At 36.6% G+C, this 10943-nt stretch overlaps 1 protein-coding gene across 1 annotated transcript; it reads right to left on the bottom strand.

Moving 5' to 3' along the window:
• Positions 1 to 9785: 9785 nt before the first annotated feature.
• Positions 9786 to 10724, bottom strand: LOC128041733 (uncharacterized mitochondrial protein AtMg00810-like). Its single transcript, XM_052632035.1, has one exon. It carries the CDS (start codon positions 10722 to 10724, stop codon positions 9786 to 9788), a length of 939 nt encoding a protein of 312 aa, XP_052487995.1.
• Positions 10725 to 10943: the final 219 nt, after the last annotated feature.

Below are 10943 nucleotides of genomic sequence, written 5' to 3' on the forward strand. Positions count from 1 at the left end.
ATTGCCAAAACCGGCACCTCCAAACTCCAGCTTTGAACTTCCTGACCCCCATATTTGCCATTGCCAACTGAGTTATCCAATCCCGACAAATGGCCCTACGATTTCTTCTCAAGGATAGAAATTAGCTTTGGGGCATTCAATTCAATTCAAATAAGGTAGGCTTCACTGACTCCAACAACTGGTTTGCGATAAATTTCATTTCTAATAGAATAGAAAGGGAAAAGAGACATTGGTTAGTTAAGACGCAGGGCCAAGGATGGTGGTAATGGATTAATCGTTTGCTAATATGTCATTGTCCAAAAGGCTTCTGCTGTAATTTTATTCACATACCCTTTTGGGATTGTGTTGGTCCCCCACTAACTTAATCACTGTTTACACGTGCGTACTTTGCCAACTATTTCTATTTAGTTTACTCTATCATTATAGGGCAAAATACCAATAAAAGTCATTTTTTTTTAAAAAAATTATTGAAATAGGCCCATTAAAAAATTAATTACAGGAATGGTTCAATTCCTCGAAAACTTGTTCACGTCAGCGCGTTGTCAAGTGACGAGGCAGGAAAACGTTTTCTCAAGGGAGCACTTTGCCTACGTGGACATAAAGCGCGCCCTTAAGGACGCGTTTTGCCCGTGTCTCCTGTTGGTTAGGGTTTTGGGATTTTGTTTTAGGGTTTAGGGTTGGAATTTGTGGTTTTTAAGTTTAGGGTTTTAAAAAATTTAAATAAATAAGGAATTAGGGTTTAAGGTTTATTAATTAAATTAATTATAAATTTTTTAAAATTGGATTAGATTTCGTGTTTATGGTTTTTAAAGAAAAAATCAATTAAATTAGGGTTTAGAATTACTTGAGTAAATTAATTTAAAAATTTTAAAAAATTAGATTAGGGTTTAGTGTTAATTTAAAAAAGCTTCCACGTGGACGCTCTTTTGCTACAGTAGCTCCTGAAAAAATAATTTTGAGAAGACATTTTTGAGCAAATAGTGTCAAAAACACTTTAAGCAGGATGCTTTGTCAGCAAAAATATTGAAAGAAGCTCCCACGTGGACGCGCTTTTGCTACAGTAGCTCCTGAAAAAATAATTTCGAGTAGACGTTTCTGAGCAAATAGTGTCAAAAACGCTTTAAGTAGGATGCTTTGTCAGCAAAAGTACTGAAAGAAGCTCCCACATGGACGCGCTTTTGCTACAATAGCTCTTGAAAAAATAATTTCGAGCAGACGTTTCTGAGCAAATAGTGTCAAAAACACTTTAAGCAGGATGCTTTGACAACAAAAGTACTAAAAGAAGCTCCCACGTGGACGTGCTTTTGCTACAGTAGCTCATGTTTGGCCTGAGGCTATAAATGAGGCAAAAAAAATTTCAGATTGAATAAGGCACAACAAAAAAAAATTAGAGAGTCTAAGAATGATAGAAATTGAAAATAAGTGAATGTATTAGTGCTATTATTTACTATGATGGTGAGGTTTGTCACACCGAGAACGGTGTTGTTTTTTATCGGAGAATACAGTATGACTGGTTTTTAACCAGAACATAGATTTGACAGAACTTCGTAAAAGAATTAGACGTAAAATATTCGGAACGACGCCAATGAAAGTTCTATCTATTACGTATCAGTTTTTTTCTTTTGTTGATCCGGTGACATATGACTCGTTCGATGTAAAAGGTGCTCGTAGCTTGGAGGCAATGATGCAGACTCATCTCGCTAGTGGAGCACCCTATATGGAGTTATATGTACAATTTACATCGTCAAATGATGCACTTGCGACTGCTGTTCGTGAGGTATACACGACCCCTGCCCGACACTTGGTTAGTGGGTTACAAAATATGGAACAGCCCATGTTTGGTAGCGGTATGGAATACACATCCCCTGCATGACACTCTGTCAGTGGGTCGATGTTTGATGCTGGGAATACGTACTGGGGAACGGCATCAATTTCTAGTGGTTGGCAATCTACATCTAATTGGGGACGTTATAAAACGCCCAGACGAAGGGATGATGTACTCCTTATGATGTCTACTAGTGAGGGGACCTCATACGTTACAAATGATGGTGGGTTAAAAGATGACTCTGATATGGATCTACCTTGAGAACCCGAGCCCGATGGTGTAGAAGTTACATTATTTTCTGAACCAGAGCCTATTCCAATCGAACTTGAAAATGTTGAAGGGGATTCAGATAAAGAAGAAGATCCACGATTCAGGGCATACTCACCTCCAGCCCACATGCATAATGTCGATCTATCTGCAGATGATGCATTGGAGTTTTCAGATCTACCACACAAGTTGCGTGATCGCACAAGTTCGATACTGGATTCGGGTGAATTTGAAGTTGGTAATGAATTTTCCAACAAAGATAGTTTTATTGGTGCATTGAAACAACATAGCATCAATAACGGCGTTAACTACCACGTGGTTAAATCCAAAGATGATAAGTTTGAGGCGAAGTGTGCAATTCAAGACGGTACATGTTCATGAAAAATCTACGCCTCTTTGAGGAAAAGGACAGGGTTATGGGAGATAAAAAAGTATAAAAGTCCACATACATGTGCTGCAGGTACAGTATTTAGGGTTTCTGAATAATACTGTTATTATGTAATGTTGCATTATTTAATGTACTCCGTTGATAGGTATTTCACAAGATCATCCCAAGATGGATTCAGCTATGTTAGCTAGCTTGATACTACCAACGATGAAGGCAGATCCCAGGACTTCAATGCCGGTCTTAATTGCCAATATTCGTAGCCAAATGGGGTACACACCCTTTTATCGCAAGGCTTGGATAGCTAAGCAGAAGGCGTTGGAGAAGATGCACAGTGGGTGGGACGCTTCATATAATGAAATATAGCAGTGGTGTCAAGTGCTAAAGAGATACGTCCCAGGTTGCATAACAGACCTTGAATCGGAACATGCGTACTACAACGGCCAATTGCAACGTGGATGCCAAGTGTTCAAACGCTTGTTTTGGACCTTTAAGCAATGCCGAGACGTATTTTCATACTGCAAGCCCTTGGTACAAATTAACGGTATCTTTATGTTTGGTAAATATACATATCGGTTATTGCTAGTAGTTGCACAAGATGGCGGTGGGAGAATTCTTCCAATTGCGTTTGCAATAACATCGAGGGAGTCAGCTGATGACTAGGATTTCTTTCTATCTAGGTTAAATAGGCATGTGTGCCTCCAACCTGATATCTGTGTTATTTCAGATCGGGGCACCGGAATACTAGCTGCAATTGATCGACAATGAAGCTTATGGAAGCGCACACACCATCGGTGTTGCCTAAGGCATGTTGCTTCCAACTACTACAGGCAATATCCATCTAATAGTGAATGACGACAAGTAACCAACATGGGTATTTAGTCTCTATTAATATAATTTCGTTTGTCATTTTGAATTTATTTTAAATGAAATAGTGGTATGTAATATTCGCTATGAACTTATATTGGCAGGGTATGAAATAAATAAAGATCGTTTACACGAGATGTTGGCAGTTTTACGTTCAATTAACGGCGAAGGCGCGGACTACCTTTGTAACATACCTTTCGAACAGTGGGCACAAGCATACGACAGCGGCCTACGATATAGTCATATGACCTCAAACCTGGCTGAATGCATAAATTCTACTCTAAAAAGAACGCACCATCTACCGATAACATCAGTTGTGCAAGAGACATATTTTTGTTTGGCGGCGCTATTTCCAAAGCGAGCAGCGAGTTATGCAGACCAAATGCAGGGAGGCCATGTATGGTGCAGTAAGGTAGTGCAAGAAATTAACAAGGCCAATGCGCAGGCAAACACCATGCACACAGTGTGTCACGATCGAGACAACTTATGGCTTCGCGTTACAGAGTTTGACAGACCGCATCAAGGTGTTATTGGCGGGAAATATCGTATACACTTGCGAAATAGGACTTGCGACTGTGGGATGTTTGACGCACTTCGTTATCCATGCGCTCATGTAATTACAGCTTGTCAAAATCTCCGTCTAGATTCGATGAGCTATGTCGACGAAGTGTACAAATTAGAAAACATGTACAACATCTAGAGACACGTATTCCCACCGGTCCTAGATAAGTGGTCGTCTGTATCGCTTGCTCCCTTTAAGTTGTTACCGGATAGAGAATTGCGTCGCAAACCAAAGGGTCGACCTTGCTCGACTAGAATACGTAACAATATAGATATCCGAGAAACAGCCAGTCTACAGAAGTTGAGCGGATGGTGTAGGAACCCAAGCCATACAAGCCGATCATGCCCAAATCGTAATAGTTGAACGTTGTTGTAAAAAACTTTGTATTATTTATAATGTTTTAAATTAAATAATATAGAAATATTCAGAATATTGACTTATTTAAAAGAAAATCTATTTTATTAAAAATATTAAAGTGAATTACAATTAATTTATTCAAAACAACGTTTTATTTTATTAAATGAAATAATATAGAAATATTCAAAATATTGTGTTATTTAAAAGAATTTCTATTATATTAAAAATATAAAAATAAATTTCTATTTTATTACATGAAATAATATAGAAGAATTTTTATTTTATTACATCAAATAATATCAAAATATTTAAAATATTTGTACAAATATATTAAAGTAAAAATCAATCTCTGTGCCTGCCGGATTCAGTGCTACATGGCAGCCATCAACGATTACGCGCTGGATTCCTCCTTTGTCCAGCTTCCGGCGGGGGTTGTGGTTGCTCCGGCGGGGATTTTGGTTCCTCCGGTAGGGGATCTGGTTGTCGGTGTTGGGACGATGAGCCACCTTGATAGAATAGTGACTGTGGAGGTGTTTGCATCACCAACGATGAAGCTGTTTGAAACCCATACAGTGATGGGGATTGGTAAAAAGAAGAGCTCCCCAATGGCCCCTCATGCGATCCCTCGTGCAACAGTGGCCTATAGATTGGCGATCACTCGGCGTAATCGAAAATGGAGATGAATCGGGCCTTGTACTCCAACCTGCCATAGGTTAGAAAAAGGAAACATATAAGGGTTAGGATACATAAAAGGGCTAGGATACGCGCCTGACATCATCTGAAAAGGCTATGCTGTGGGTGTCGTCGGTTGAAGTGTTGGGCCCGGTAACTATGTGGGTGCTGTTGCTGGGCCTGGTGATGGGTCGGGTGATTGTGATGGGCCTGCGTCGTCGTCCCTTCTTGGATTTAAAGGACCACGTCGTTTTCTTTGGACACGCAATTTCCACTGCCTCTCCTCTACCGATAATAAATACGACTTGCCATGGATCCTTAACCGTGGCATGTTCTGGCACGCACGCTAACTCTGGAACGATAATCGCTTCCCGAGTAGGTATATAATCATATCAATCTTCCCACATTTAGATGTAGTGTGACCAGAATCTCGGCCAATCCGTATACAATTACCGTAGGTCGATTTTGTGATGATCATCCAACACCTCAGGTGCCACGAGAATCGGTTGTCAGAATCCAAATTGTCGTAATACTCTGTCCAACTGGTGCATCTTTACGGTCGCAAAGTTGACCAATGGGACTTTCACATGCCATGTGTTTGGATTTTGGAAGTACTCATCCGAAATTACTACCCGAATTGTCGAATCCTCGTATGGTGTCCATTGAAACTATATGAACATGATGGAAATATTAGTTATATACATAATACATAATACTAAATACTAAATACCAATCGACTATCTCATGATGGAAATATCTATTTTATTTAATACTTACTTGTGCTTCTGACCGTTAGTTTAATAGAAGCCGTATATCTTCAAGAGAGGTAGGTAATCGAGCATAACTTGCCGAATGGTTCCACCTAATTAAATAAATTTTTAGTATTCGATTATATTTTAAATCTACGTAATAATTGTAAAATCTAATATAAAATTTACCTCGTTATTAGTGAGAATGTATACGGGTGGTCCGCTCGAGGACGTCAAAATGGAAAGAGAAACCGTGCCAATGACTGCAGTAGTGATAGGCAACCTCCAATTTTCGCTTTATTCGGTCGCGTCGCCCCGCACATCTTTCGGTACAATGTTGCTAACACGGCAGACCCCCAACTAAATTCACCAGCTACTCTAAAATGAACGAGTTTCAGCAGCCATCTTAGATGTACAAGATTCCATCTCAAGTCCGACATCAGATAACCTCCAATTATCTGAAGAATGTATGCCCGAGCATATCAAATTTTTCCCAGTTCGGTAGAATCATCATCCGGCTCCGGGATTGTGTCTCGTAACTAGCCCATCTCGATCCGACCTCCGTTAATATTCTCCGGAATAGCGCCTAAGAGTTCGTAGCATACCGCTCCCCAATCACCTGATTGAACAGACCCGGTGACCGTGTACCCGTCCACTGGCAATCCCAATTGCAAATTTACGTCTTCCAAAGTGATAGTGCATTCTCCACATGAAGATGGAATGTGTGTGTCTCAGGTCTCCACCTCTCAATCAACGCACTAATGAGTTTCGGGTCCAGCTTGCATCCCCGACCTACCGTCGCCACGTGCTAAAAACCCGCTTCTCGCAGGTAATTCTCTACCAACGGTGATGGAGGACCATGCATATTACGGATATAGCATTGCAATATCCGATCTCTGATTTTATAAGAAATAATAAAATAAAATTATTTAAAAATTATAAGAAATTTCTAATAAAATAAAATTATTTAAAATTTCATAAATCAAAAAATCTTAAATAATATTTAAAATTAAATTTAACACTTACCATTTTCATTTGTTAAGCGAATATGTGCTTGTTATCGAGGCAATTAATTCTCCGCCATTACTAACACGATCAAATTTTATGATTTAAAAAATTCAAAAAATAAATTTAAACCTTTTTAAAATAATTAAAAAATTAAAGCTTTTTAAGAGGAATTTGAGAGGAATTTGAAAGGAATTTGAGAGAATATTGGAAAGAAATTGAGAGAAAGGATTTAGGTGTGAAAAAATGAAATGGGGGTTTTATATTTTTTTGACCGTTAGGGGGGTCACCAACGGTCAAAAAAGTAGTCGTTGCTACTGTTCACGCGCAGGCAAAATGCTTGAGGGCACGCTTTCTGTCCACGTGGACAAAGCGCTTCCTTGAGGAAGCATTTTCCTGCTTCGTCACCTGACAACACGCTGACGTGGACAATTTTTCGGGGAAATAGGGTCATTCCGGTAATTAATTTTTTAATGGGCCCATTTCAGTAATTTTTTTAAAAAATAGGGCTTTTATTGATATTTTGCCCACCATTATAATAGACTTAATAATTTATAAATTTCTTGGAAACCATGCCGAGGGAAAGATCAATAGACTCGAATTTGCAGGAACAACAAGAAGAGTAAAGGCAAATGAAAGATCAGTACGGTGGGTTCAAGAGAAGTTATAGTATAAACGTTGTCCTACCCAGAATAAAGGAGGACGAGCCATATTTAACTGTATAAATGGAAATTCTTAACAAAAGTTATTTAATTTAATATTAAAAATATAGGTTAATGTGGGAGATGGTGAGGGAGAGGAAGCGGAAGAAGGTAAGGAGAAATGTATTCGACTTTTCTTTTCTTTTTTTAGCTCTCCATACTGTGTTTTCCTTTTTTTTTTTCTTAATTTATTAATATTATATTATGTATAATAAAAGTAATAGAAAATATATTAAGATTTTAATTTATTTAAAAAATGTTCAAACAAATACACATATCAAGCGGTGATTAGACCTGTTCATGGGTCGGGCCACCTAGCCCGTCCCGAAGGCCCACCCAAAATGTGAGAGGGTTTGGGACAAAAATATATGCTCGAAATATAGGTCTGAATTCACTAAAGGACAAAAAAATCTATTTTTTTTGTTTTTAATATTATTTTCTTATTATTTTCTCCTTATTTTGCTACCATTTTACTATTATGTTGCTACTATTTTGTTGTTATTGTTTAGATATTGTATAAAACTTATTTTATTATTAATTTTGTTATTATTTTAAAGAAATTTTTTAATTTTGTTATTATTTTAGAGGCATTTGCGTGTTAAGTTGTATCTATTTTAGTGTTATTTAAGTATACATATTTTTTAAAATTTATTTTCAATTTGTTAGGAAATATTTATTTTGATGTTTTTAGTATTTTTGATGTATTATATATATTTTAAAATTATATAAAAATAATATAAAAATTAATATGGGCGGGCCGGGTCGGGCCCGGGTTTTAATATTTTTATCCGAGTCAGGCTTGGACAAAATTTTAGCCCCATTTTTTGGGTCGGGCCAAGACCGGGCCTGGCAAACGGGCTTAAATTTTTAGTTGAACCTGGCCCAGCCCATGCACACCTCTAGCGGTGATTGGATAAAATTTTAAATGGCTTAAATTTCTAATTAATATTAATAAATGACTTAAATGGTATTTAAATTTTTTTTCTCAAGTTGATATCTTAACTTTTTTTTTATCACAGGTGGTACATTGATATTGAAATAATATTAAAACTTAACTTAGGAAAGATCGTTGTCGATTAATTCTCTTGATTTGTGCATTTGTTCAAGAGAGCTCCTTACTCTACCTTACCAATCTTGTGAAAAGTTGCCCAAAATTAGTTTCGAGTAGAACGATCACCTGAGGATTACATTGCATTGATGTGAAGTTGGTAAATTATTAAACTACTTAGAGGCATTGGGTGAGGTGAAATAGTGATACTTAAACTTTAAGCATTTCGCTTAGATCTCAAGATGCATTCATGTCATTAATTGAAAGTCATCCTTAACCACTACATTAATAAATTGAGGTTGTATAAGAAATCTATGTTTTAGTGCTCTATTTTATATATTTTTATTTATTTATTTGTCTTTAATTTTATATTAGTAATTTAGTTAGTTAATGAGTTGGATAATTAGTTCAAATCATATGTAATAATTTATTGTAGCTTTGATCCTCAAAATCTTTTTAACAGATTTATTTCCTTATAATTATTACTTAACAACGATTGTGTGCACTTGCAATTATGAGCGAATAGTGAACATTATTTTGAGACCCAATTGAATATTGTTTTAGAACTAAATTTATATACATTATTCACATCCTGATCAAGTTTTTGATGCAGTTACCAGAGAAAATGTTTATGATGATCAAACTAGTTACTCGTTGTATTGTTTTACAATAATGAAGAAATTAAAAAGATCGAACACAAATATTTTATGTGGAAAAACTCCTCCAAAGAGGATAAAAAATCACGGGCAAAGATAATTTCATTAAAACGACAAAAACAAAGAGTAAACAGATGGATATAAAACTAAACCCCAAAATCTAAAATAATAACCCTCAAAACGTAAACACAAAACTCTCTAAAAGCTTGGAAAAACTAATACCTAAATGTGTTACGGGTTATTGTAGAAGTTAGAGTAATTCTCTGTATTTCTATATCCTTCAATAGAATATATTACACCTTTATATATACAAACTATGTCTCTAATCTAGGAAGCTGTAAGTTTAGAAAAGATACTAATATTAGGAGATATGATCCCTTAAAATAAGGGATTGTAATAAAAAGAATATTTACAAAATCCCTTAACTGAAGGGATGGCATATATTTTTACAATTCTTACACTCCCCCTCAAGTTGGAGGATATACATTGTATCATCCCAGCTTGAATAGGAATTTATTGAAAACAAGCTTTGGCAAAGCCTTAGTAAGAATGTCTGCAATCTGTCCTTCTGAAGGAATGTATAAAAGAGTGGTTGTCTTTTTGTTGACTTGGTCAACCATAAAATGCCTATCAATCTTAACATGCTTTGTCCGGTCATGTTGAACTGGGTTCTTGGCATCTGAATGGTAGATTAATTATCACACAAAACTTCAAAGTGATCCTCCTGATTAGCGCCAAGTTCTTTTAATAATTTAAGTAGCCAAATTCCTTCGCATATTCCCAAAGCTAGTGCTCTAAATTCAGCTTCAGCACTACTTCTTGCAACGATAGATTGTTTTTTACTTCTCCAAGTTGTAAGGTTACCCCAAACAAAAGTGCAGTAGCCACTAGTGGATCTTCTTTCAGTGAGATCTCCGGCCCAACTAGAGTCTATAAAAATCTTAACAGTTCTGTCTTGTGTCTTATTAAACATTAAGCCGTGTCTTGGAGTTTTCTTCAAGTACTTGAGAATTTTATTTACTACTGCCATATGCTCTTCAGTAGGATTAGTCATGTGTTGACTTATCACATTTACGGGAAAGGCTATATCTGGCCTCGTCAAGGATAAGTAAATTAGTTTCCCAACTAATCTTTGAAATTTCTCTCTGTCTACTAAAGACCCATCTTCTTTGTTAAATCTCAAGTTTGCCTCCATTGGTGTATCAGCTAGCTTACAACCAAGAAAACCAGTTTCTTTAAGTAAATAAAGTACATACTTTCTTTGATTGATCACAAGTCCTTCTTTTGATCTTGCCACCTCCATTCCTAGGAAATACCTTAGCTTTCCTAAGTCATTGGTTTTGAATTCCCTGTTTAACAACTTCTTCAAATTGGTAATCTTTTCCTTATCATCTCCAGTAAGAATTATGTCATCCACATACACAATTAGGATAGCTTCCTTATTTGTAGAAGTTACCTTGATGAAAAATGTATGATCGGCAAGGGACTGCTTGTAGCCATTTTTAAGAATGACTTTAGTGAACCTCTCAAACCAAGCTCTCGGTGATTGTTTTAACCCGTATAGAGACTTGTTGAGCTTGAAAACCTTGTTGCTACCTTCAATAGACTCTAAGCTAGGTGGCAATTTCATATAAACTTCTTCCTCTAGCTTGCCATTAAGAAATGTGTTTTTTACATCAAGTTGATGTAATTGCCGATCGCAATTTATAGCCAAATTTAGGAGTACTCGAACAGTGTTAAGCTTTGCCACAGGTACAAAAGTTTCTATGAAATCTATCCCATATGTTTGCGTAAAGCCTCTAGCCACTAGTCTAGCTTTGTATCATTGGATACTGCCATTGGAGTTATA

The sequence above is a fragment of the Gossypium raimondii genome, chromosome 6, assembly GCF_025698545.1.
Source record: "Gossypium raimondii isolate GPD5lz chromosome 6, ASM2569854v1, whole genome shotgun sequence".
In the NCBI taxonomy this organism is placed as follows: domain Eukaryota; kingdom Viridiplantae; phylum Streptophyta; class Magnoliopsida; order Malvales; family Malvaceae; genus Gossypium; species Gossypium raimondii.

Coding starts and splice junctions, on each gene's coding strand:
- LOC128041733 (XM_052632035.1), bottom strand. CDS start 10,724: ATGAAATTGCCACCTAGCTTAGAGTCTATTGAAGGTAGCAACAAGGTT.